General features: G+C 48.3%; 1 protein-coding gene across 3 annotated transcripts; it reads right to left on the bottom strand.

The window, feature by feature from the left end:
* Positions 1-340: 340 nt before the first annotated feature.
* On the bottom strand, positions 341-27,893 carry LOC125086202 (mitochondrial amidoxime-reducing component 1). Of its 3 annotated transcripts, XM_047705408.1 has the most exons (8): positions 26,732-27,876; positions 22,752-22,925; positions 13,387-13,549; positions 12,284-12,424; positions 8,416-8,477; positions 8,246-8,317; positions 2,612-2,646; positions 543-2,576 (listed from the first exon to the last, which is right to left on the bottom strand). In XM_047705408.1, the coding sequence occupies exons 1-7, from the start codon at positions 27,001-27,003 to the stop codon at positions 2,622-2,624; spliced, it is 909 nt and encodes a 302-aa protein (XP_047561364.1). In that variant the 5' UTR covers positions 27,004-27,876; the 3' UTR covers positions 543-2,576; positions 2,612-2,621. The 3 variants fall into 3 exon arrangements, with proteins under 3 accessions (XP_047561363.1, XP_047561364.1, XP_047561362.1); XM_047705407.1 differs by lacking the exons at positions 543-2,576; positions 2,612-2,646 and adding an exon at positions 341-519 and having other exon boundaries at positions 26,732-27,853; XM_047705406.1 differs by lacking the exons at positions 543-2,576; positions 2,612-2,646 and adding an exon at positions 4,335-4,626 and having other exon boundaries at positions 26,732-27,893.

The raw sequence follows: 27,893 nt of genomic DNA, 5'->3' as shown, positions 1-27,893 counted from the left end.
CCCTCACATGCCCACTCTTCCTCTTGCTCTTCTCTTCTCTTTCTCTACGGACCGGTAATGAGATGATGGAGGTTAGCCCTCTGGATAGATAAATGGAAAAGGAGGAGCATAGATCCCACAGTCACCGTTAAAAAAGGGGTTTTCAGAATTTTCTCGTCATTTAAGCGACTTACTGAAGTCCTCTTAAGTTATCATGACTGTGTTTCTTTGCTTTACACAAAGGCACTGGGTGGGGGGCACTGAGGCACCAGGAAGTCCAAAAGACAAAATGCTTGGAAGTCACAGACCTAAAGAAAATGCTGAGGCGTCAGTTCCAGAACTAGGCCTCCGGTGTTGGCAATTTTTGAGGACATTTTTTCAAAGGTATCTGACATTCCAGAACACGATTCCTACTCCTGGCCCAACAGGTACACAGGGTCTCCCACTTTGATGGTCCCTGTGCTTTCCAGAACAAAATACTGCCCGAAGAGAGGTGATTTTCCATACAGCGTCTGCTCAGAAGGGTCACACAGACGATAGCTGCAGTAGGAGAAAGATCGCCATGAGTCACAGCCGGACAGACAGGAGCAAGAGCTCAAACAGCCACGATTCCTTCCCGGCTAAGGTAAGTGTCCACCCCCTACAGGGCCACCAGGGGCACCATTCCCACCAAAGTCTGGGGTTGTGCAGGAGCAGCCTGCCGGCGGGCACAAACCACAGAAGAGTCCCCCATGTCCAGACGCCCACATCTTTCCTCCATGGAATGTTCCCATTTGCAGCATTAAGCGATAAGGTACTTGAGAGGTTTAGACACATGTTACCACCTTTCTTCTTCCTAGACATCCCTCCTCACTAGGACCAGCATCCCCACCAGTGCCCCAGGCTTGGAGCCCTGGAGGCCTGCAGTACCCCCTCCCCGTCACTCTCCACCACTTGTCCACAGTTGCCAAGTCCCGCCCCGCATCACTGGATCTGCTCACGGTTTCTCCCACGGCCACCACCTTGCTTCCAGCACGCTCGGACCGCTGTGACAACTTCTGAACTAACCTCTTCTCCTCATTCTCCGCTCCCCGGCTCCCAGTTCGCTGCTGGTGCTACACTATATGATGTTCTTAGTTTTGCTCTGGTCTTAATCATGCCTAAGCTCGGACACTTTCGATGGCTCCCCAGTGCCTACAGAATAACATTCCAGCCCTTCAGAAGGGCGTGCAAGGCTCGCAACCTGGCCCCAGCAGCTTTTTCAAACCTGTCACCCTCTGCCCCTTACCTGCACCTGTGTCGCTCTCCACTGGATCCCTCAAAGTCCTTTTATCTTGCTTTGTACTTGGCTGGCTCCCGTGAGATGCCCCTCTTTCATTTCCCCGTGTGTTAAAATTCCACCTCGCCCTCCAGGTCCAACTCAAATGCCCCATTTCGTAGAAAGGAAGCCCGGGAGCCCCCAGCCAGGAGTAATTTTCCCATCCTCAGGGTGTCCCTGCCTAGCCCCGGAACACTCCCATGCCCTGTCCTGTAGTCAGGGCACACGTCTGTCTGTCTGCAAGACAGAGGGTCCCTGGAGAGCAGCAGCTGTGACAAACTCTGTAGCACTGCTCACACCCAGCGCTGGGCCCCACACGTCCCCATTGACCCACAACCATTTGTCGATGGATGAATGCGTGAGTGACTAAAAGCCTCTAGCAGAATTAGCACAAACATCTTAGTCCAGCAGAAAACACCAGCAGCCCCAGGTACAGTGAGTGGAAACAACATGGCGACATTCATCCCCCCGCCCCACCCCACCCCCCATCCAGGAGAAAGTTTTCCTTCAGTATCTCAACGAAGCAAGCTCCAACATAATATCATCTTTCTATTTCAAACACTTTTATAGAAAGTCTTCATTTCATTCTACAGTGCTTTAAAAGAAAAAAGAAAGAAAAGAAAAGAAAGCTTGTGTGGCATCCGGGTCCTTATTTTGTTCTTCGCATCAGAAACCGGAGCTGATCAAATCCAGAGGCTTCTTCCGGGACCCTTGGCTCCTCGCCAGGATGCAGGTGCCCTGCCAGGTCCCGGTCCCCAGTCCCTGCGGCCTCCCTGAGCCTGCTACAGAGCCTGGCCCACTGTGGCCTCTGCTACAAGGTCAGCTGAACAAACAAATGAGCAATGGGCGGGTGGGTGAGGGCCAGGAGCTGCTGCTCCAGGCTGCCCTGCCTCGCCCTGAGTACTCCCCCCTACTCCCCCCTGCCCGCTGCCCCAAGCTCAGGGGTCAGGTCCCTGCAATGACCTTGGATCCCAGGAGCCCAGGTGCCTCCCTCACCTGCCTCTCCCATCAGCACACAACGCCAGCGACATTTTAGGGTCTGTGTCTGTCAGAGAGGATCGGAGTCCTGTAGCCTGATTTCCCAACTCCGATTATCGGGGGGGGGGGGGGGTGGTCAGAGGGGGCCCTGAACGTTCTGAAGGACTCACTCACACAGCAATCTCCTAATCCTTACAACAAGCCTAGGTGAGAATGTGATTTCTCTCCATTCCACAGCTGAGTCTCAGAGGAGGAACCAGCATGCCCCAGAGCACAGATCTCAGTGGTCAGGCGGGGTCTGGCCACTGCACCCACAGTCACCAGCTTCTGGCATATTTATATGCCTTATTCTGATCAGGGATGTGATTTATCCCTGGCCATCTCCGTACCACCTGGGGACACGCACAGACCTGAGAAGAACCGAGCAGGTTACTATTAGTTCTTGTACACAGGGGCAGGCCACTCGTGGGTTCCACCTGCCTGTTCCCATCAACCGCTCACAGAGACTCCCCCAGCAGGTGACTGAGAGGGGAGGGCCCCTTCCAGCCCAGCCCCTTAATCAGTGCAAAGTGGGGTGAACAAGTTGGTTTGTAGGAGCGCATACTTGGTCACCTGGTTCGCAGGTGGCAGGCCATTTCTCGCCTAGGAAGAGAAACTCTGGTAAACTCTGTGGCTGCGGGGAGCCAGCTGTCTGCGAGGCCCGCCTTCCCCTACAAGCCTCCCCAGCCCTCGCCTCCTCTGCAGGCTCTCGGAAGGCCCCATTAACGAGATCATCGGTGACCCCTCGTGGGGATAAGCGGGTACTTCGAGCGCTCTGCAAATGCCCGTGCACACCAAGCTCTTTGTTCGACAGACCGCAAACAGTACTATCTTCCCAGGATCATCTACGATTTTGTTCAAAGATAATTAATAAATTACGAACTCATTTAAAATCTACTTTCTTAATGCATTTTCCTTTTCAATGAATAGGAAACATACAACTACTCTAATGAGCAGGAGGTCCCAGCCACTTCGCAGCACTTAAGCAGGGGTCTCCAGCCTGGAAGGGTGCGGTGGGAGCGGAAACACCACCTGTAAAGTCCTGCCCACCAGGAGGGCTGCTCGTCATCTACTCTGCCTGGTCGGCTCGGTTACTGGTCAAAGCCCAAGGCCATGACGACAAGCAGGGTCTCTCTCTGGTCACCGCTGGGTCCCCACCTTGGAGCACAGACGACTTCTGAGGCCTCACAAACCCACTAACCTGATGGCCAGGTTAAGAATGAAACAGTCCTGTGAAGGCAGCTCAGGGGAGAGAAACCCTAGAGGCTGAGCAGATCTGGGTTGGGTCTAATTTCAGAAAACAGAGAGAAGTGGCTTCCAGCTTCTCCCTCTCCCAGATGGTATCAAGTTCAAAGACCAAGATTATCAACAACCAGAGCCTATGTGGGCATTGTATACAATATTTTATCACCTATTTTTAAAAATCGTATTTATTGCCTTATTCTGATCAGGCAGGAGAGGTATTATTAGCCCAGTGTTTACCATTAAGGAAACTGAAGCATCAAGAAGTTAAGCGGCTTGCTGAGGTCACCCAAGCAGCTGGTGACAGAGCCAGACTGGGCTGGGGGTGTCTGTCTCCTCCCCCAGGAGTACCACTACAGCTTTCTGTCTTTAGCTCAACACGGCGTAACACAAGGGGCCAATGTCCTTCATGTCAAAGTGTTCATGTGTCCAACAAAATTTTTGCATCTACAAAGCAAATGTGCTCTCCTCTTTCTATTAGGACCCAGAAGTTGGGGAAGCAGCAGTGACAGGCTCCCACCACTCCTAAGCCCTAGTGAACAGTGTGGAAATCACTCTCCCTTATTAAGGAAAAGACTGGGGGCGCCTGGGTGGCTCAGTCGGTTGAGCGTACAACTCTTGGTTTCCGCTCAGGTCACGATCTCAGGGTCATGGGATTGAGTTCCGTGTCGGGCTCTGCACTCAGAGTGGGGTCTGCTTGGGATTCTCTCTCCCTGTCCTTCTCTCTCCCCCTCTCTAAAATAAAATAAATAAACAAAATCTTGAAAGACAAAAAGGAAGGAGGGAAGGAAGAAAGAAAAGAATGAGGGAGGGAGGAAGGGAGGGAGGGGGAAAGGAAGGAAAGAAAGAATCATTCCATCTTCCTATTTTCCCAGGAGCCAGCAGGCCTCCCCGGTGCTGCCCACGGCGAGGACCTTATAGACAAAGGCTCCCCGGAGCCTCCCGCCTGCAGACATTCAGCAGTCGCAGACGTATTACTTTTTCTCTCATTGCTCTGCCGTCCCACACTTTGCCTGCAAGCAAGAGGCTTCAGTGGATAAGGCTGGCAGAGGTCTCCCTTGCGTTCTCGAAGCAGCACAGCCCCGTGGCACCTGAGGACACAGGAAAATGGAAAGCAGTGTGGCCCCGAGCCCCCTGCCTGAGAGAGGAGAGGTGTTCTGCACACTGCTGTTTGCTTCGCTTCCCATGATTTACGCCGCGAGACCCAGCCTTTCTCTTCCGGATTTAAGGCTACCTGTCCTGGGGAGAGCATAAATCACTACATCTATGGCCATTTCCACCTCCGTAAGAGATCAGAGGAGACCCCGAGCCTGGCCACCCTGTCTCCTGGGCTATTAGGAGCCAGTAGGGCGTGACTGCTGGACGGCGGAAAGCCTGCGGGTTATCGGGGTGCTGTGCTGGCTTCCCGTGACCCCCACCTGCCTGCCTTTGCTCTGTGTTTGGGTCCATGATCCTCATTCTAGAAACACAGCTTCCCGATGGACGTGAGCACAAAAGATTCAGGGGATGGATCTGAACACCCGAGTGCTTTCAAGGGCGGGTTCCTGCGGAGACACTAAGTCCAGGGTAACCGAGTAGCATTTTGTGGGGAGAAACGGGTCAGGTCCCAAAACCTCTCAGCGGGTTTGCACACAGAATCAACTAGATCTGTCCTACCCAGCTTATGTCGGAGGGAAGAACACCCTGGCCTGCGAGAGGGGATGCGGCTGGTGAGCACGGGGTTCTTGACTCCCAGGACGGGGCTCCCCTCAACCTGCCCTTCTCCCTGCAGCTCCTCTGTGGCAACAGGAGGTAGGAAGGAGGTAGGAAGACCACATTCTGCTTTGTTCCAACGGTAAGTGAGAGCGTTTGAGGAATAGCTCGTCTGTCATCGCCGCTTCTCAAAACCTGCTCCCCTGACTAATGTTTCAACACACATAGGAGTGTTACAATTCCTAGACACGCGAACAAGTTAGAAGAATTTTATAGCAAACACCCATTTACCAACCCCCTGGACTCTACCCATAATACTTTTTTTTTAAAGATTATTTATTTATTTATGTGACACAGAGAGAGAGAGAGAGCAAGCACAAGCAGAGGGAGAAGCAAGCTTCCTGCTGAGCCAGGAGCCTGATGTGGGGCTCAGTCCCAGCACCCTGGGAACATGGTCTGAGCTGAAGGCAGTCGCTTAACTGACTGAGCCACCCACGCACCCCACTACCCATAACACTTTACAACACTTCCTTGATCACATTTGTATCCATCCATCAATGCATTATAATTTTTTGGCATTTCCAAATAACTCACAGACATCTGTGGACTTCATCTCTAAACAGTTCAGCTGGTACATCATCCCCCTAGAGTTAAAATTTTCCATACTTTTTTTTTTTTGATGGGGGAGATATTCATGGAGTGAAATGTACAAAACTCAAATGTTTTATCATAATAAGTTCTTAATATGAAGTAATAAAATTAAGTGAAAACAAGAAAGTGAATTCACATTGTTTTAAGGATTGAGAAATAGCACCCCTGAAAATGATGAGATTTGCCTTGGGCTGGTCTGCACTGTCTCTTGGAATGTTCTGGCAAATCCACACTGAGTGGTGGGGACCCAAATGGAAAGCAGCCATTTGCTTTTCAGTTCAAGAATGCCTCTCCTTAAGCTCACCCAGCTTGTCTGACTTTACTCCTGACCAGCTTCTCTGCCTTGTGGCCTGGCCCTCATGAAGGACACCTGTCTTCCCAGATTATGGGTGCTGGCTTCTAGGGGCAGGCCCAGAGCCTCATGCCTGGGGTGATTTGCTGGCTGGGACAACAGCCATCTACGCCAGGGCTTCAGCCGGCCCAGGAATGGCCAGATAGTAGAAATCTTGGAACAGCAAGATTGGCAGAAAAAGATTGGTGTTGGGCCAAAGAAGGCTACGAGGTTTGTGAGAGAGGGTGGGGGGCGTGGGGGTGAGTGCTGGGGCAGGGGCAGGCAGCAGGACTCACATTCCAGGCCAGTGAGTCTGGTCACACAGACGCCTCACTGTGCTCTCCCACGACAGTTTTGGAGCCAGATGGCACCAACTGCGTTCCTGCCCCAAGTCTTCTGGGGCTTTGCCTGAAGCAGCCGCCACCGCGCTCCATGCCTTCCCCTCCCCCTCTCTTAGAGCTTCCGGGGACACAGGTCAGGGTCAAAGCTGAGGGGCTCCGGAGCTGCAGAGATGAGACCCGACAGCGCCCCTCCAGCCCCACAGTGGGCAGATAACACCACTGCAGCGCTCAGGTCCTGAACTGACATTTTAGCAAAAGTAACACAGTTGATTGCAGAAAATCTAAAGACTACATATAAGAATATACAGATTTGCCCAAAATTCCATTACCACAAGAGCATCTCCATTAACATTTTGGTTTATAAACTTTCAGACCTTTATCACTCGTGTGCATTTGTATATTTTAAAAAATAAAATCAGGGGGTGCCTGGGGGCTCAGTCAGTTGAGCATCTGACTCTTGGTTTAGGCTCAGGTCATGATCTCAGGGTCATGGGATCGAGACCTAAGTCCAGCCCCGTGCTAGGCGTGGAGCCTGCTTGAGATTCTCTCTCCCTCTCCTTCTGCCCTGTCCTCTGCTCGCTCACTCTCTCTTAAATAAATAAGTAAATCTTTAATTAAAAAAAAAAAACTACAAAGCAAAATCAAATTAAAAAAATACTATGTATGCTATTTTGTAATCAGCTTTTAAAAATCCAAGTTACTGGGACGCCTGGGAGGCTCAGTCAGTTAAGCAGCTGCCTTCGGCTCAGGTCATGATCCCAGCATCCTGAATCGAGTCCTTGCTCAGCAGGGAGCCTGCTTCTCGCTCTGCCTCTGCCTGCCACTCTGCCTGCCTGTGCCCTCTCCTTTCTCTCTGACAAATAAATAATTAAAACCCTTTAAAAAAATAAATAAATAAAATAAAATAAAAATCCACATTACTTTAACTATCTTTCTATGCAATCTAAACTTGTTCTCTGTAATTGTATCTTTCACTTAATATTTCTTTTATTTTTTATTATGAGTATTTTTTTTTAAGATTTTATTTATTTACTTGACAGAGAGAGATCACAAGTAGACAGAGAGGCAGGCAGAGAGAGAGAGAGAGAGAGGGAAGCAGGCTCCCTGCTGAGCAGAGAGCCTGATGCGGGACTCGATCCCAGGACCCTGAGATCATGACCTGAGCCGAAGGCAGCGGCTTAACCCACTGAGCCACCCAGGCGCCCCTATTATGAGTATTTTAGAGTAAAAATAAAAGCAGAAATGCTGCAATGAATCCTCCTGTAATTATCGCCCAGATTCTATTAATCAAGGTTTGACATATTTTTCCATGTGACCTTTGTTTGTTGTTGTTAGAATAATACACAGCACGTCCCAGACACTTCCCTACTTACTTCAACAGCCCTCCCCAAAATATACGGGGGAAATTCTTCCATCACAATGCCATTATCACACCCAACAGGTTTTTAGTATCAACTAATACTCACTTCATAATATAATTTGCCAAAATATAAACAACGCATTTCTTAATGGGTTCGCTTGAATCGTGAACCCCAGATGAGAAATAAAATGATCTGTGCCAGCAGGCCCTCTAGGAACCACGGCCCCCAGGAATACTGCCCAAGTTACCCAGTCACTGGGACCCCCTGCAGCTTGAAGACTGCATGTTGGTGGGATTTTCACAGCTTCTAGAGAGATCATGCTGCCTAGTCCTACCTCTTCAGGGTCTCCAGCGGCTCCTTCCTGCTCATGACGCCGGTGTCTGGGTCCACCGTCGTTAAAATGCACCTGGACACACACACACACACATGACATCATACAAGGGGCAGAGAGGACTAACCTTGGCCTGCCCCTCCCTCTCCTGGCCAGGGCTGGAGGAGCTTTACCTGGAACAAGCCATTATTCTTTTCATTATCACCTCACCAATAAGCAGCTCATCCCACGAATCCTAGGGGACAAAGCATAAAATTCCTTTGAGCCCTTCTGAGACCTTGCCCTGACCATGTAGGGACTTCACATGACATGCCGCCCAATGGAGCCACGTACACCCAAGATGGCAGACGTTTACGTCAACCCTGAGAAGCCACACACCCTCCTGTCCCCTCTCGGCCTGTGACATGTCTGTTCACCTTCCTGACGTGAAAGGCTCTCTCTGCTCCCACTGGTCACACTATGATGGAAACGTCCCCCACCCCCGACAGATGCCACTGGGCTCGAGGAGGTGGGAATGGAAGGCTTGGGGCCCCCAGAGGGCATGGGAGACAGAGAGAAAGGGCTTGGAGGGGGATCGCCCTAACCTGTTCTTGTCCTCCTCCTCTGGGGATTTAGACCCTGAGGGCACTGGTAGGTTTACCTTGCATCTCCCCTGGCAGAGGTTTTATGGAAAAGATAGGATTTGAATAGAACCTTCCAGAACAGAGATTTTGGAAGGCACAAAAGAAGGGTCAGGAGACTCAGGGAACGATTAGAAGGAAGACACTGAGGAGACAAAGGACATCTGATCATAGCTCTGAACTTACACTGGCAGAGAGTCACAGGCTGCCTGAAGACAAAAATTCCTAAATTAAAACCAACCTGCCCAGGCCTTTGTTGGTCACAAGCCAGAAAGAGACTTGCAGACTCAGAATTTTAACTCTAAGAGTGTGTATCATTCTTGCTATTATGTATTAGTTTTTATTTTTTTTAAGATTTTATTTATTTATTTGACAGAGATCACAAGTAGGCAGAGAGGCAGGAGGAAGCAGGCCCCGGGGATCATGACCCGAGCCAAAGGTAGAGGCTTTAACCCACTGAGCCACCCAGGGGCCCCCTATGTATTACAGTTTTTAATCATAAAGTGGGGCTTTGAACTGTTGGTGTCACAAGGGTCCAAAAAAAAACGCACCCGAATTGGAGCAACCCCAGCCTGTTCTGTGTGTGTCTGTCCACCAGGGGGCACTGTGGTTATTAAAAAACAAAAAAGATCCAAAAAGAGAAATGTGGGTTCATTACCCATCAAAGAAGTATTTCCTGAGCCCCTTTCAGGTACACCAGAAATGGCTGAGGGCTGAGTCACTGATAAATAGGGTTAAACAAAAAAAAGTCCACCATAAGGAAAGCCAGAGATGTAAATGGGTCTAAGGCCTGAGCCTTGGGATGCTTGGAGCCTGAGCAGACCGTTGGGGGCCAGCATGTCCCATCCAGTCTGGGTCAGTCACACCCCAGGGTCACCTACCACCCTGCACTCACCATCCTCCTGGCCTGCTCACAATCTGTTCACCTGGGACTGTGATCTCCTTGGAAGAAGCAGCGTGTTTCTTCAACCCTGTTTTTCCACGTGTCTATACACAGTGCACCGGACACGGGGATGCCAGCTCACAGTGTGATGACGGACACGCTAGGACAAAATGAGCTCAGCCAGTGTCATGTTAACATCTGACTTAAACTGCAAAATGTTCCCTGTGAGGGAGCGCTCAGAGTTGGAAGGAAATGAAGGCTTCCAGAACAAGATTCAGTTCAAACGAATCCAAACCAGGGGTCCTACTCTGGGCCATCTCCTCCGCACTCAGTTTCATTGACAACTGACCATCTCGGAACTCTGGGGTAGGAAACATCAACAAGACCCAGGGCTCAGGGATCGCAGGGGGGAAAGAAGCTTAAGTCGGTCATAGCTGGGGGAACGCCTGAGCCAGGCCCCTTCGCTCTGACTGCTGGACAGAAACCCTCCCCCACCTCTCTGTGACACTCTCTGTGCCTATGAGCTTTTCCGCAGATTTCTGACCTTGATTCTGACAGCAGCCCTCAGGGGACGGGCCAGCTGAAATCATCAGCATTTAACACGTGCAGGAAGCAGAGGCCTCAGTGGTACAAGGACCTGTCCAGGGTCACACCGCCACTTAGTGAAGCAGGTGGATTCACATCTGGTGCCCCAACCTCATGCATACCCCCTGCAATGCTCAGAGTTCCTTTGGCCCCTGGGTTCAGTCTGGGTTCAAGACCCAGCTCCTCCACTTTTTGCCATGGGGTAGCCCGGGGTGAGCCAGCTCACCTCCCCGGGCCTCTCCTCCCCCCTCCCCCTAATAAAACGAGAATGATGACTTCACCTCCCTGGGCTGCAAAGCACAGTGTGAGCATTAAATGGAAACCCTCCCTGCTCCTTTCTCTTCCCCGAGAAGGAAAACCCTCCAGAGAAACTGCTTTACTGGCCACAGCTGGGGCGAGATGAGTATCAATGAGATGGTCAAAGGCAGCCCACACTGATTTTTCCCTCTTGCCTGAGCCCAGCTGAACTGTGCTGGACGTGAGCAAGGGCCGACGTGCTCCCTCGTCACAGCAGACCACAGAGACAGCCCAGTCCCGGCTCCCAGGGAGAGAGCACGTGTCCGGCCTCACACTAGGAGCTGACCTGCCATCTTTGGAAGACTTGATGTGCTCAGAGCGCTTTACATAAGGACGGGGTCTGGGGGCACATCTGTTGCCCTCCACTGCCTGACATAGCATTTATACTTTTCATAAGTTACCCTAGCCAAATTAGTCCTTTTTTTTTTAAGGTTTTATTTATTTATTTGACACAGAGAGAAAGATCACAAGTAGGCAGAGAGGCAGACAGAGAGAGGAGGAAGCAGGCTCCCCACTGAGCACAGAGCCCGATGCGGGGCTCGATCCCAGGATCCTGAGATCATGACGTGAGCTGAAGGCATCATTGAGCCATCCAGGCGCCCCCAAATTGGTCCTTTAATAAACCTGCAAGGTAATCCTGGGCAGAAAGGATCACCTCATTCTCCATGCAGTTAAAGGAGCCTTAGAGGGAGTGCATAGGGTCCTACAGAGGCCAGCGAGGAAGCTGATGGCCCACCTCAAAGCCTCGGGTTTGCGTGTGAGCCTCAAATTCCTAGACTGCTCTTTTGAGCAGCACACATAGCTGCCTCCTCACAGCATGACAGAAAGCCAGAATCCGTTCCCTTGAGTAGAAGGGATTAGAACTCAGTCACGTGGATTCGGTTCTGCCCCCTTCCCGTCCCCTCTGCTTTCCATCTAGAAACATGCACCATCCGAACTCTAGAATTCCCACCTGAGAACTAGTGCCTGTCGAGTATCCACAGATGGGTGGTCGTCACTCCCCAAACCCCCAGGCCACCAACGTCTGCCTTCATGGCTGACGAGGGAGAGAACCCAACGAAATGTCCAAAGACGACAAAGGTAAGTCTGCCACCAGAACCATGTCACGTGGTGGGAACCCTCCACGCTAAGCCACAGTGCAGACATGTGAGCACAGGTCAACGGTGGCACTGGAAGAATTTTAGGGCAGCGCCATCCAGCCTGGGGGCTCTGCTCCCACCCCCCCCACCCCCGCAGCAGCCATACTGTAAATTCGGGTCTTCTCCTGGGGCCATCGACTGAACAGGAAAGCCAGCTTCGACAAGACATAAACGCACCTGCTTCTGATCCATGGCCCACACGTCATGTATTTTACACCACATAAAGCTGGCGGGAAAACTACTCTACCTACCGGGAACTGTCATTAGACGTCTCAGACCCAGAACAGCCCCCTGACACCAGCATGTCATTTGTACATTTGTATTTCCACCCTCCCTGCGGAAGTCTGTCCTGATCAGAAGCTCCAGAAATCAAAACTCTGAATTGTCTAGCATACAACCAATAATTAATGAATTCGTCAATAATCTAATGCAATGTTAGAGACTCCTTACCCTAAAAAAAAAAAAAAAAAAAAAAAAGTTAAATCCAAGGAGAAGGACAAGGAAGGTATCCTGTTACCTCGGCATAGACACCACAGCCTGAAATTACGATATTGGGCCTGAAGTTCGTCACTTTAACTTTCTTCTCCAGCCTGGAGTTGAGATCTGCCAACGATGCCTCAGACAGGATCAAGAATGGGCTGGCATCGGAGTATGCAATCTGGTAAGGAAATAGAAATGGTTAGAATGTGGCACACAGAGATCACATGTGTCCCATGTGCCTAGTTCCTGGAACCCTCTCCTTCCCAGCTCCCCCACCCCGTGTGCACACGCAATCTGCGTGTGCACGCACACAATATTTCTAGTATTTCTACAGTTCTTTCTGTAGAAAAGTCACAGTGGTTCAGAACTCTTAAGCAGCCTTACAGATAACAGGAATCACAGGATGGAATGAAGAGAACGTGGCCTCGGGATCAAGAGTTGCCACCGGCCAAGTGCCTTTAAGGAAGTCACTCCACCTTTCCAAGCCTCAACTTCCCCAATGTTGATGAGTTTGATGACCTCAACACGGTTGAAAAAAAAAAATTGATTCCCTGAATACCTATTTTTTATGCAACCTGCAAATCAACATCAAGTCTGTTTTCTATTTATATAATTTTTTTAACAGCCATAATAATTGTGCTACCGTAGCATCGGGCTACCAACCCTCCTTTTGATGAATCCTCGCAGCCTTATTCCTGAAAGGGCCAACCTGGTCACTTTAAGCCTGTGGATCTCCACACCCTCACACACATTTGCCCAACAGTGATCGGACCATTGCAATCACACGGTAAAAAGGCTGGACTCCACATACAATTACAGAAACAGAGTGGAAAAGATCCGGATATGGAAGTTTTGAAACCCTGCTGGCACTGGAATGCTTCCATAGATAGGAAGGGAGACGGCCATGGGAACAACGTAAGAGTCTCCCAAATCAAGAAACACAGACGAAGCTTCCAAAGGAAGGGCTTTGCTTTGCCTGTCGTTTATAAGGGCCAAGCTTGTGGCGGGGGTGGGGGGACTGCCTGGCAAACCAAGAGCGGAGCTCAGCAGACAGGCCGCCCCTCCTGATGGGCTCTGCACCCCCGAGGAAGCTGCTTTCCACAGAACACAAGAGCCAAAGCCAAGGGATGCTCCTCTGACCTGGTCAGCGGGCCGGAACGCGTCCAATATTTGGTGAGAATTTCTCGGTCGCAGGTGAGGCTCGAAGTGCACCAGGCGGTAGGGCTGCGTCTTCAAGAAGCCCGTAATCCACTGGGCCGCGGCCTCCCCACAGTCCCTGCCCTCAATCTCCAGGCCGTGCACTCTGCGGGGGGGACGGGGGGACAGGAGCAGAGAACGGCCATGGGTTTGAAAATCTGGATACCTAGCGCGTCCTACACACATCCGAAAAGCCGGGATGTCACTGTGACGCCTTACTTACCAGGAAACATGATTTTAGCCTGGCCCTGCCTCCAAACCCCTGTGTGAGGCTCAGTGAAGTCCGTTTCAAGCCTTGCTTCCCCCAGTTTCATAACAGAGTGATGCATACCTGTGCCTCCCTATTTGTAAGGCATGCACGGGAAAATAAAATAAGATCATAGGTTTGAAAAGATATGGTGTTCTCCGGAAGAAAACGAATGTGTCAGTATAAAGTAAACTTGTCATTAAAGCAAAAGCTGGCTCCCCCAGCTGGAGAGCAACCAGAAATCTCTACTGATAGGCCCAGCTAAACGTTACCAGTTTGAAGATAATGAAACTAGAGGCAGCCATGTATGCGAAATGTCCTATAAAATCTAAAACATTATAGACAACAATAATAATCCAATTTGATTTGATTGCTAGCAATCAGCGTACCATTGAAGTCTACCCCTCCCCCACCCCTGTCCCAGCCCCAGACATCCAGGATGCAGGACTGCGTGGGAGCTATAGGATCAATACTACTGTGGGTATTCAAGGTAAGACTGGGACTTGGGTACAACAGGAAAGAAGGGTGAATTGCACAGAGAGAATGTGATTTCTGTTCGGTTTCATGATAGCACGGCTTTAACTTCTAGCAACACATGATATTCATCTCTTTTTAAAAAGAAAGACCTCAGGTCCAGAGACCTCTCTGTAGGCAATATTTCTAGCTAGAATTGGGTAATATTCCATTTATAGCATATTTATGATTTCAATTACCTTCTCTACCTGGCAAATTGTTTAGGTACCCATATAACATTTCCTTATTATTTTTTTTTTTAAAAGTAGGCTCCATGCCCAGAGCCGAACGTGGGGCTTGGACTCACAACCCTGATATCAAGACCTGAGCCGATATTAAGAGTCGGACACTTAACTGAGTGAGCCACCCAGGAACTTCCAAGGTTTCCTTTTTAAATAAATGCCTTTAAGATTGTCCTTTCTGGGGGCGCCTGGATGGCTCAGTGGGTTAAGCCTCTGCCTTCAGCTTAGGTCATGATCCCAGGATCCTGGGATCGAGCCCTGCATCAGGCTGTCTGCTCAGAGGGAAGCCTGACCCCCCCCCCCCCTGACTGCCTCTCTGCCTACCTGTGATTTCTATCTGTCAAATAAATAAATAAAACCTTTAAAAAAAAATTGTCCTTTCTGTAAGATGACAGAAAGTAAAGGCAAAATCACCACAAAACAAAACAAAAATCCATTTCAAGCAGCAGAAGCAGCAAAAAGAATAAAGAAAAAAGTATCTCATGCTGAATCCACGCTGCTCCAAAACAGTAAAATTTTACACACCTTAATTTTGAAATAAAAAAATAAAGGATCCTTCCTTTAGGGGTCTGTCCACAGAACAGGAAATTATGCCCAGCCTATATTTTAGGGTAAAATTAATAGAAATACAGCAACTTCATTTTTCATCAGTCTCATTTAAAATAGGAACATGTTTCTCAGCTGTCTATGGCACCATTCATCAGAGAAAAAGGAAGAAAATCTAAATTCACCTCTTCACCAAATTAGTTCCTTTCATCAAGTCCTACAAATCACGGATTCCTGTTCAGCAGGGAAGGGAAAAGCACTTTCATCCTCACGACATCAAATTAACTAATTAATTGTACTATAAGTAAATGAACTCAACATTAAAAAAAAAACTTTTAGGGGCGCCTGGGTGGCTTGGTGGGTTGGGGCCTCTGCCTTTGGCTCAGGTCGTGTTCTCAGGGTCCTGGGATCGAGCCCCGCATCGGGCTCTCTGCTCCACAGGGAGCCTGCTTCCTCCTGCCTCTCTGCCTAGTTGTGATTTCTCTCTGTCAAATAAATAAAATACTAAAAAAAAAACTTTTAATCTGGGATTAGAATTTTAAATCATGTTCAGAAGAGCAAATATATACAAGGCAATAGTCTAATTTCTATGAAGAAATAACATGTGTCCATCTGAGAAGAGAAACCCACGGCTAATGAACAGGTACAGAGCTGAAGACCATTTGCAGAGAATAAGAAGCCCCAAGCAGAGAAGGAAAAAAGGAGGAGAGGGCTGTTCCCAGGACTTAGGAGACAGGCACCACTCCGTGAGGAGGGGTCTCAGGCTGGGACAGCCACAGGCATAATAAACACCACCTGCAGAATTGAAGAAACCAGGGGTTTAGGACCTGCCCACATGATTACCTGCCAGAATCTACTAAAATCTTCCTTTTTTTTTTTTTTTAAAGATCTTATTTATTTATTTGACAGACAGAGATCACAGTAGGCAGAGAGAGGGAGGCAGGCTCCCTGCTGAGCAGAGAGCCCGATGTGGGGCTCAATCCCAAGACCCTGAGATCATGACCTGAGCTGAAGGCAGAGGCTTTAACCCACTGAGCCACCCAGGTGTCCCTAAAAACCTTTCTAAAGTTAATATCCTAATGCCTGTTGTTCCCCAGAATTCCAGAATGCGCTTTAGAAAAGCTGATTCAAGTTATGCTGATAGTCTATCTTACGCCTTTTAAATCCAGTATTAGTCCATGAGAGACACGCTTCTTCTTTTTTTTTTTTTTTTAAGATTCTATTTATTTATTCATCAGAGAGAGAAAGAACGAGAGAGAAAGCACACAAGCAGGGGGAGCAGCAGGAAGAGGGAGAAGCAGACTCCCCGCTGAGCAGGAAGCCCGACGTGGGACTCCATCCCAGGACCCGGGATTACAACCTGAGCCTTAAAGGCAGACACTTAACCCACTGATCCCCCCAGGTGCCCCGAGATACACATTTCTTATAGAATTAAAAGCCTTTGAGAATTCACTACTGAAGATGTATGTAAATGAACTCACTACATATCCTGTAAAGAAATACCAAGAATAAAATAAATAAATAAATAAATAAATGCCTTTAAGGTCTTTTTTAAAAGCTGAATCAATTTGAAGGAAAACATTAAGTAAGTAACAGTTGACTCTTGAACCTGTGGGGTTGGGGGCATCAACGCTCCATGTGGTGGAAAATCCACATCTAAAGGTTGACTCCCCAAAATTTTAACTACTAATAGCCTATGTTGACCAGAAGCCTTAAGGATAACAAACAGGTGATGAACACATTTGGGGTTTTTTTTGTTTTTTTTTTTTTAAGATTTTATTTATTTATTTGACAGAGAGAGAGACAGCAAAAGAGAGAGAGAGAGAGCGCACAAGCAGGGGGAGAGGGAGAAGCAGGCTTCCCACTGAGCAGAGAGCCCGATGTGGGACTCAATCCCAGGACCCCGGGATCCTAGCCTGAGCCGAAGGCAGATGCTTAACAACTGAACCACCCAGACACCCCTATCCTCAAATTTTTTAAAAATTAAAAATAAATAAACCAGCTCTTGGTTTTGTTGATCTTTTCTATGATTGCTCTGGCCTCTGTTTCATTTATTTCTGCTCTGATCTTTGTTATTTCCTTCTTTACGTTAACTTCTGGCTTAGTGTGGTTTTTTTTTCTAACTCCTTGAGGTATAAAATTAGGCTCTTCATTTGAGATCTTTCTTTTTTTTAATGTCGGCGTTTATCACTACAAACTTCTCCCTGAGAACTGCTTTTGTTGTGTCCCACAGGTTTTGGTAAGTTGTGTTTCCATTTTCCTTTGCTTCAAGATGTTTTCTTAAACTTCCCTTTCGATTTCTTCTTTGACTCACTGGTTGGTCTGAGTGTAGTGTTCAATTTCTGTGTGTTTGTAAACGTTTCAGCTCTCCTCCTCTTTTGGCTTCCAGTTTCATACCATTGTGGTTGTAAAAGTATTTAATATGATTTCAGTCTTCTTGGGTTTGCTGACTTGTTCTGTGACCTATCACAGGACCTCCACTGGAGAAGGCCCCTCGTGTCCTTGAGCGGAAGGTGTATTCTGCTGCTGTTCAAGAGAATGTTCTGTGAATGTTGGTTAGGTCCACCTGGTGTGAAGTATGGTTCAAGGCCAACATTTCACTATTGATTTTCTCTCCAGGTGATCTATCCATCACTGAAAGTGGGATAGCTAAGGCCGGACTATTGCTGTCTTGTCCATTCTGTTAGTATTAGTAAATTAGTTAATATATTAATATATATATTATTATATCATATTAATATATTATCTTTATATAATATATAATATAATATATATAATATATAATATAATATATAATATATAATATATTATATAATATATATAATATATATAATATATATAATATATAATATAATATATATAATAATATAATAAATATATTAATATTTAGGAACTCCAAAGCGGGGGGGGGCATATATATTTATGATTGGTACACATTCCTGATGAATTTATCCCTTTCAGGGCGCCTGGGTGGCTCAGTCGGCTGAGCGTCTGCCTTCAGCTCAGGTCATGATCTCAGGGTCTGGGGATTGAGCCCAGCACCGTGCTCCGAGCCCAGCACCGTGCTCCGTGCTCAGCAAGGAGTCAGCTTAGCCCTCCCCCGTCTTCCCCACCCATCCCTGGCTTGTGCGCTCTCTCTCTCTCTCTCAAATAGATAAAATCTTAAAAAAAAAAATTATTCCTTTTCATTATTTAATGACCTTCTTTGTCTCTTATTACAATCTTTGGCTGAAAGTCTGTTTTGTTTGACTAAATACAGCAACCCTTGCTCTCTTTCGGTTTTTGGTTTCCAAGTGTGTTGAATTATCTTTTCTCAACCCTTCACCCAGAGCCTGGGTGTGTCCCTAAAGTTGAAGTGCGTCTCTAAGAGGCAGCATATACATGTGCCTTTGGAGAATTTAATCCATTTCCATTAATTATTAATACCTAGAGGCACCTGGGGGGCACAGTCAGTTAAGCATCCAACTCTTGATTTCCGCTCAGATCGTGATCTCAGGGTCATGAGACTGAACACATCAGGCTCCACACTGGGCATGGGACCTGTTTAAGATTCTCTCTTGACCTTTCCCTCTGCCCTTCCCCCCAGCTGTTGTATTATTGATTACTATTATTGATAACTAAGATAATGTCATCTTGTTATTTTCTAGCTGTTTTGTAATTCCCTTGTCCCTTTCTTCCTCTTTTTCTATCTTCCTTTGTAAATTGATGATTTTCCATAGTGGAATGCTTTGATTTCCTTCCCTTTATCTTTTATGATTCCACTGAAGGGTTTTTGCTTTGTGGTTATCCATAAGGTTTAGTTAAAACCTCTTATAGATATAGCAGTCCATTTTACGCTGACAACTTAGATCTCCTACAAAGCTCTACCCTTTAACTTCCCATTCCCTTTTATGTTTCTAATGTCACAATTTATTGGTTTTATACTGCATATGTATTGACAAATTATTGTAGCTACAGTTTTAATATTCTGGCCCTTTAACCATTATGCTAGAATTAAGTGATTAACGTACCACATATTACAGTATTAGAATATTCTCAATTTGATTATTTGTTTATTATTTATTTATTTATTTATTTTAGTAATCTCTATACCCAACATGGGGCTCAACCTCATGACCCCAAGATCAAGAGTTACATACTCTACCAACTGAGCCAGCAGGTGCCCCACTCCTGTGTTCACTTTTATCAGTGTGTTGTATGTTTTCATACGCTCTCCTCTTACTAATTAGCATTTTTCCTTCCAGCTTGAAGAACTTTTGGCATCTCCTGTGAGACGGATGTGGTGGTGACGAACTCCATCAGCTTGTGTTCGTCTGGGAAAATCCTTATCTGTCCTTCATTTCTAAAGGCTAACTTTGCCAGAGAGGGTACTCTTGACTGGCAACATTCTTGATCATCCCACTCTCTGCTAGCCTGTAACGTTTCTGCTGAGAAGTTGGCTGATCGCCTTATGGGGGTCCCCTTGTAAGTTACGAGCTTCTTATCTCTTGCTGCTTTTAAGATTCTTTTTCTTTTGGGCACCTGGGTGGCTCGGTTGTTGGGCGTCTGCCTTCGGCTCAGGTCATGATTCCAGCGTCCTGAGAACGAGCCTCACGTCAGGTTCCCTGCTCGGCGGGAAGCCTGCTTCTCCCTTTCCCACTCCCCCTGCTTGTGTTCCCTCTCTCGCTGTCTCTCTCTCTCTGTCAAATAAATAAATAAAATCTTTTAAAAAAAAAGATTCTTTTTCTTTGCTTTTTGATTGATTTATTATAATGTCTGGGAGAGGCTCTATTTAAGTCTGTTGGTGACCTATAAGCTTCACAAACTTGGAGATGCAAAGGTCTCCCCAGATTTAGGAAGTTTTCAGCCATTACTTCTCTAAGTAAGTTTTCTGCCACTTCCACTTTTTTTCTTCTTCTGGAACTCCAATAATTCACCAATTGTTTCTTTTAATGGTAACCAATACAGCATATTGGCTTTTTTCACTCTTTTTCATTCTCTTTCATTTATTCTCCTCTGACTGGATAATTTCAAAGTTCTGATTTTCAACCCCGCAGATTCCTCCCTTTGCTTGACCCATGTTGCTGCTGATAACATTCTAGGCATTTTTTATTTCATTCATTTTATTCTTCCGGAATTTCTCTTTGTTTTTTTTTTTTAATCATTTCTATCGCTTTGTTTAGCTTCTCACTTTGTCCATTTATTATTTTCCTGTTTTCACTGAATTGTCTCTCCATGTTTTCTTGTAGCTCATAGAGTTTCCTTAAAACAGCTATCTGCATGTCTTTTTGGGTAAATCACACACCTCCGTGTCTTTGAAATACGTGACTAGGTTCCTATGCTCTCCTGGTGATGTCAGGTTTCACTGACTTCTCATGTTGCTCAGGGTTCTGTGTTGCTGTCTTCACATCTGAGTAGGAGTTACCTCCTCCATCCTTTACTAACTGCCTTCAGTAGAGAAGATTCATAAATACCCACAACATGAGGCCCTTAAATTAGCACGATTTGTTCTCTGCCTTCTTCCTTTCTCTTCCCACATTTCTCCTGTGTTCTGTGCAGCCTCAGCTATGTCATTGGGTCCAACATTCCACTGACACTCTGTCCCAAAAAAACCAAGCCAAAAAAAAAATCCAAATGGATAATCCATTGAGTGGCCCTAATTCTCTGTATCCCATCAGCGGCTGGCATGGCTTGTAAGAAAATCAAGCAAGAACTTCAACAGTAAAAACAGGTGAATTGGTTGTGATCATGACCTTTTGTAAGTGACCCCAGGGCCCTAAGACTCACCAGAAATCTTTAGGAGATGGGGCCGCTGCATGGCTCAGTAGGTTAAGCCTCTGCCTTCGGCTCAGGTCATGACCCCGGAGTCCTGGAATTGAGCCCCAGATCGGGCTCTCTGCTTGGCTGGGAGCCTGCTTCCTCCTCTCTCTCTCTCCCTGCCTCTCTGCCTACTTGTGATCTCTGTCTGCCCGATAAATAAATAAAAAATCTTAAAAAAAAAAAAATCTTTAGGAGACTGTGGGCTGAAGTTAAAAATCCATGAGAGAATGGCCTGGGCTGCCAAAGGAAACCCAGGTCAAAAAGGTCCTTGACATACTCGCCCTAAGAGTCTGTGAACTATTGTAACATGTCTAAACCTTCTCATTTTGCAATTTCCAAACACGCTCTTGTTTAGTCTTTGAGTGTGGACCAAAGAGCCTGTATGGGGCCATGAAAAAAGTTTCCATGTAATTCCAAATGAATTAATAATGAAGTGGGAAAAAAAAACACAAGAAAATATGGGTGGATACCTAGTCATGGCAAACAGGAACCAGGACATGAGCAAATATATAACACAAATTACAACAGACATATTAAAAAGTTTGCCTCGAGGGCACCTGGCTGGCTCAGCTGGTGGAGGATACAACTCTTTGATCTTGGGGTCATGAGTTCAAGCCCCATTGCTGGGTGAAGAGCCTACTTTAAAAAAAATTAAAAATAAAAAGTTTGCCTCAGATAAAAATTAAATGCAAATGAAAGCAACAAGAAATTGCCATTTTTTTCCCTATAAAATGGCCAAATATTTTTGAACATAGTGGTCAGAATGCAATTAGACAGAGATACCCACAAAATACTGATTGCTATACAGTTAGCATAACCATTCGGCAAAACTATTTAGCAACATACATCAAAGGTCTATAGTTTCTTGTTTCTAGCAAAACACCACTAAAAATTTCTCCTTAAGGAAATAATAAGCATTTTTAACAAACACTGAGATAATTGTCACATTCTTCTTCACACCTGGAAAAACTGGAAAATAATCCAAATATTTAATTGTGGGAACATGTTAAAATGCATTATAGGATGCACCCTCAGAATGAAATGTTAGGCCAATGTGAAAATTGTTATCTTTGAAGATTTTTAGCAATATGAAAAAGTACTAAACATATCAAGTATATGGGCATATTCAAGACTCTGATTTTTATCAGAGTCTTTTTTTTACAGAAAACATCGGTGTATTACTTATAGTTATCTCACAGGTTTTTGCTTACTCCTTTTAGTATTTTCCAGTTTTTCAACTATGAATATAGTTAAAAGAATGAATATAGTAAAAAAACATCAAATTAAAATAAGAGCATATTATGTCTGAACCTCTGAAATATTACAGAAATTAGATGGGTATTGCATCTTATAAGCTTTTGGGAGTCTTTATTTTTCAACTAATTCAGATCTACATTTTTTGATGTGATGTTATTTGCGATGATAGGCTATGGAATCCATTAAGCGTTCACAATGCATTTTAGTTCAAAATGCAGAAAACAATGACAGGAGTACAATTAGACCAAATTCTAATTTCCCCATTGTGGATAAAAAAAATCACCTCGAGACACGCATTCTCAGAAGCAAAGCTAGTTTTCCTAGACTGTGTCCTTGCAGCCCTGCTAATGTCAGGGGAAGAGTAAGCCTCTGGGCAGAGCCCCTTCCTGCCTGAAACCCCTACCCTCACCGTTGCACACACAGACTCCAGAGCACATGCAGGTCAGAGCACTCTCCTGGCTACAGCTGTCTTTTCTATCTTAGAACTTTCTTTCACCGGTACTAAACTGCACAGTTCACAAAAACATTTGCCACTCCCTTCCTAACTCAGATTTAGAAGGTTCCCAGTCTCCCCAGGCATAACAGGCCAAGTCTGACGGCGATATGCAGGTCTCATCTCACCTCTTCCGGACATCGTCTGTCACTCCCACCCCATCCCTGTCCTTCATCCTCTGGTGGAGTGACTTTCTCTACGCCTTCCTTACCTGCACTTGTACACCGCATTCGTGGCCGGTGTCTTGAGAGGCAACTGCAAGTCCTGCGTGTAGGCTGCACTGAGGGTCAGGGCATCACCCTCGCAAGTCAGGGAAATCAGGACCAGCCGAGGCTCCTGCCGGGCCGTCACCATGTTCCCCTTCTCGTTGATCACCAGCCAAAACCTGCCGTGTTCAAAACACAAGATCTGGGGCGCCTGGGTGGCTCAGTGGGTTAAAGCCTCTGCCTTCGGCTCAGGTCATGATCCCAGGGTCCTGGGATCGAGCCCCACATCGGGCTCTCTGCTCAGCGGAGAGCCTGCTTCCTCCTCTCTCTCTCTGTCTGCCTCTCCGCTTACTTGTGATATCTCTCTGTCAAATAAATAAAATAAAATCTTAAAAAAAAAAAAACCCACAAGATCTGCACGTGGGAGCTTCAGGCATACTCTGTCCTCTTGGATTTCCTCCCTGTCAGCCTAGTGTGTGATTCTGTGTGTCTGTGTGTGTGTGTGTGTGTCTGTGTGTCCATCCTAAACATCAACTCAGCAGCACAGCACGACTGAGTCTGTCGGTTAATTTCAAAGGGTTTAGGAACCAGTCAAGCATCCGATACCTCTAAGATCTTCAGAACATTCTGAGCTCCGGGATGGCACAGAAATCAAAGATGTTATCATATTTTCATTTCAACTGCCAGAAATTCTGACCCGTTTCATTAAACATGCCCCCAAAGAGATGACAACAAACTATTTCCCAGAGAGAGGCAACCGCACCAGGAGGTACTGTGCCTGGCACACACTAGGCCCCAGGCTCCAGCAGCGCATAACAGGATGGTTGCTCTCTTGTTCTCAGAGCATGGAGTCCGGGGGGGGGGGGGACATAAGACACCACTTACACCTTGGCAAATCCACCCCTACCTTCTTAAAAAAATTAATGTTTCAGTATTCAGGGAGGTGAATTCTGCAGTTTGCTCCAAGGTTTATTGATACCATGGACAAAATTTTTTCTGGCACAAAACTCCTGATCTAGAGGTACCTGCCAGAAAAAAGATAAAAGAAGAAGAGCAATTAGAAACTGTTCCAGGGTGGGCGGTGGGGAGTCCTTTGTACAGGTCACTCCTCAGCTGCACGTATGGGAGCTAAACATACGGACACGCTGATAATTTCAGTTCACGCTGGATCAAGCGATCACAGTTACAAAAGTCCGCTTGTGCCTTCGGAATCCATAAACAGAACTTGCCAGTAAATAGGGGAGGTTGTTACGAGCTTCCTTGCATCACTTTAGTGGGTCATCATGGTTGAGATCCTTCAGCTACACGAGAAAACAAGGTGAGTGGGAGCCCTTTTCTGAACTGCCCATTTACGGGTCCTCATCCTGGACCCAGCTGGAGCTCTGCCCTGCTCCAATCCTTCGTACCAGCACATGAATATTCTTCTGATGTCATAATTCTTCCAGGTAATGATGGCAGCCTGATCTTTCCTTTCTTTTTACTATTTTGAAGTAATCTCTATGCCCAACAGCGGGGGGGGGGGGGGGGGGGGCTGAACTCACTGACCCCAAGATCAAGGGCCTGAGACTCCTCCCACGGAGCCAGCCCGGCATCCTGCAGTCTGATCTTTCCCAACCACCAATCTAATCGTGTCACCCCCTCGTGAAAAATCCCTTCATGGCTCCCGCTTTCAGGATAAAACCCGAACTCTTTGGCCAGGCAGGCAAGGCCCTACGTAACCCAGCTGCCCCCTCAGCCATTCACAACTCGCTGTGCCCTCACGCAGGCCAGCCTTTTCCTTTTTAAATTTTTTTATTGTAAAGTATATATAACATAAAATGCCCGGCATGCTCTTGGGTATGTCCAAAAGGATTGAAAACAGGGCCTCACACGATCCTTGCACACTGATGTTCACAGCAGCATTACCCACAACATTGAAACGTTGAAACAACCCAAGACAGAAAATGGGTTATTTTTTTTAATGTGTTTTTAACCATTTTAGGTGCACAATTCCAGGGCATTAAGCACCTTCACAATGTTATGCAACCATCACCATCAATTTCGAAAACTTTTCATCATCCCAAATAGAAACTTTAATCCCATTAAGCAATAACTCCTCATTCCCCCCTCCCCCTGAGCCCCTAGTAAACTCAAATCCACTTCCTGTCTCTGGGAATTTGCCCACTTCAGCTATTTCACATAATTAGGATCATGCATCTGTCCTTTTGTGTTTGGTTTATTTCACTTAACATAATGTTTTCAAGATTTATCTACGCTGGGGGCACGTGGGTGACTCAGTGCCTTAAGCCTCTGCCTTCAGCTCAGGTCATGATCTCAGGGTCCTGGGATCAAGCCCCACCTCTGGCTCTCTGCTCAGCGGGGAGCCTGCTTCCCCCTCTCTGCCTGCTTCTCTGCCTACTTGTGATTTCTCTGTCAAATAAGTAAATAAAATCTTAAAAAAAAAAAGATTTATCTACGTTGTAGAGTATATCAGAACTCCGTTCCTTTCTGTGGCCAAACAATATTCCATTGTGCAGAGATGTTGTTTATCCACTCATCTGCAGGTGGGTATTTGGGTTGATTCCACCTTTTGGCCACGGTGGTGTAGACATATCTGCCGGGTTTCAATTCCTTCCGGTAATCCTCTAAGAACTCACTCACCTTTCCCCCAGCATACTTTCCCTCCAAATCTGGGTCTTTACCCAGCTTCCTCGGTGTCTCTCTCTCTAGAATGTTCCTCTCCCAATTTACTTGCCTGGAAAGTTCATAATTATTTGAAAATTCGTAAATTTTCAGTTCAAGTGACGAAGTCATTCCTGCCCACCCCAGGCGGTTTCTGGCGCTCCCTGGCACTTGTCACGCTGAGTACAGTAAGCCTTTGTTGACCTCTCCCGATCATACTTGGTGGTAGTGGGTGGACAAAAATAGGGTCGGCCACAATGCAGGCTCTGGTGGTTACTTATTAATATATGAGCTCAGTAACTATTCCCAGTCCATACAGTAAAATAATGCCCTTTGCCTCTGGGGCCTACAAAACGAATTCAATAAATTCGACCATCTTGCAGAGTTGGGGAGCTCCGTACAAACCATGAAATATCTAGGACTCTTGGCTTCCTTCCTGTAGCAAAGCCGCAGAGCTCACCCTGCACTGATGCTGTGAGTTGCCTCTGTCAGGGGGGCCGCAAGGCGGGAAGGCTACAGCCCCGCTCCGCTCTGCGCTCCCTGCAGGAGCTGGGAGGGCTGGGCTGGGAGAACCAGGCTTGAAGCGCAGCCTCACAACGAGGCTCCCGGCTGGCCTGACGCCCTACCCAGAGGAGAAGAAAGCCGCTCGTTCGGGGCCTCTGCAGCCTTCCCTGCACCCCGAGGCTCCACGCAGATCGTGAGCACCCACACAGGGCTTTACTAACAGGACCTCACAAAGCACCCGCGTGCTCAAGAGAAGGAGAGTCCTGGTTCCCCGGCTCGGGGGCGCGGGAGCTCGGTTTCTTCATCCCTGCAGGAGGCCTTGCGAGAATTCGGGAAAAGGCAGCGCAACAGCACTTCTAAAGCTTAAACTGCAACAGCTGTCATCTGGACTATGCGCCCCACCTGGGTGCGCTGCAGGAGGGCTGGGCTTCGCGGCCCCAAGTCTCCCCCAAGTTCTCCAGAGACAATGAATAAAACTAATGTGGCGGGACCAATCCCTGGACGCTCGTCGCCTCCGCTAGACGGAGCTGAAGTCCGCTTGCACACTGGCAGCCACCTGGGCGCCAAAACCAGTCCCGGGCAGGAGCGCAGAAGGAAAAGCGCAGGGGGGAGGCGGAGAGACAGCTGTCTCCGTGAACTAGGTCGGGACACAGAGGCCCAGGGTCCCGGGCTGCCGGGGTCCGCTGTCGGGAGGTAGTGCCCCTCGCTCTTTGTCCTTGCCCCATTGTAAGGGAAGGAAGGACCTGCCGGCAGACTCTGCAGACCACCCGCTCCCGCCCGCGGCGGTAGCCCACCCCGCGCAGCCCCGGCCCAGCCTTACCTGTCCCGCAGGTGGCCGCAGCGCAGCCCCAAGGCCGTGCACTCCGCCGCGCTCACCGGCACCCCCTTGCACGACTTGACCGGGTAGATCCAGAGCTGCGCCACGGTGCCCACCTGCTGCAGCCGCCGGCGCCGCCTGCAGCGAGCGCGGCGCCAGGCGACCGTCCCCAGCGCCACGGCGGCCAGTCCCAGCGCGGCCGCCCCGAGCCAGGCGGGCCGGGACGGCGCAGGGAGGCCGAGGCGGCCCAGAGCCGACGAACCCGCGGCGCCCATGGCCGAGCGGGCGGGAGCGCGGGCGGTGGCGGCAGCTCCGGCGGGGCCCTCCGCGGACGCCCAGCGGTCACCCGGCCAGAGCGCGGCCGCCGCTGGGGCTGGGAGGGAGGCGCGGCCCTTGGCCCGGAGCCGAAAGGGCAGGCCGCTCCCGAACCCCTTCCGGGCGCTCCGGGTACCGCGGCCTTCGCCTGAGGAGTGGCCCCTGGGGCGCCGGCGGTGGGAGGTGGTGGCTCCGCTTCGGCGGGTGCTCGGCCCGCAGCCTCCGCCGCCTTCCGCGGCCCGCGGGGCCCTCCCCCACGATCGCTGCAAGCGACCACTTTCTTTAGGTGTTGGTGCGGTTTTACGAAACCTCAAGTGGTCCGAGATACCAAACTCGCGGCACAAAGCGTGATTTCTAAGTCAGAAATCCGGCGGCCTGGGGGTCCCTGCCGTGCGGAGAATGGGGCGCCAGTGGGCACAACGCGGCCGGCACGGAGCGTCCCGCTGCCCTCCGCCGCCCTCCCGCCCGCCACGCGGGACCAGGGAGCTTGCGGGAGTGGGAATCCGGGCGGACGGACGCAGTCAGCCGCCCAGGGCCCGCGAACAGAGCCTGGAGGGGAGCCAGCGGCCGCCGGGGCTCGGGGGTCTGAGCAGCACTGAGCGGCGAAAAGCGCCCTCTGCTGGGTCTGGGCACAGGGCGCGCCCGGCCGCCTTCCCCGCACTCGGGATTTGGGAGGCGGGTCCTGGCCCCAAGTCCCGAGGCTTCTTCAGGGCAGAAGGGAACGTCCACCAAAGCGGCAGGCACTGACCTCAGTCACGTGTCTCTTTCAATCGGGTCATGTTTTAAAGATCAGGGTCAACCATCAGGATCAGGGTGGTTTAAGAGTCTTGGGCTCCGGTTTCATGGGCCA

This window comes from Lutra lutra, chromosome 15 (genome assembly GCF_902655055.1).
Source record: "Lutra lutra chromosome 15, mLutLut1.2, whole genome shotgun sequence".
Classification (NCBI taxonomy): domain Eukaryota; kingdom Metazoa; phylum Chordata; class Mammalia; order Carnivora; family Mustelidae; genus Lutra; species Lutra lutra.
Note: the sequence above shows the minus strand (reverse complement) of the source record. Positions and strands in the feature narration are given on the sequence as shown.

Excerpts from the sequence above, each read along its gene's own strand:
- LOC125086202 (XM_047705406.1), bottom strand. The coding sequence starts at position 27,003 with ATGGGCGCCGCGGGTTCGTCGGCTCTGGGCCGCCTCGGCCTCCCTGCG. Across the intron at positions 13,550-22,751 it reads AATGCGGTGTACAAGTGCAG|AGTGCACGGCCTGGAGATTG; the intron begins GTAAGGAAGGCG and ends TCCCCCCCGCAG. Across the intron at positions 8,478-12,283 it reads GCTGTGGTGTCTATGCCGAG|GATTCGTGGGATGAGCTGCT; the intron begins GTAACAGGATAC and ends TTTGTCCCCTAG.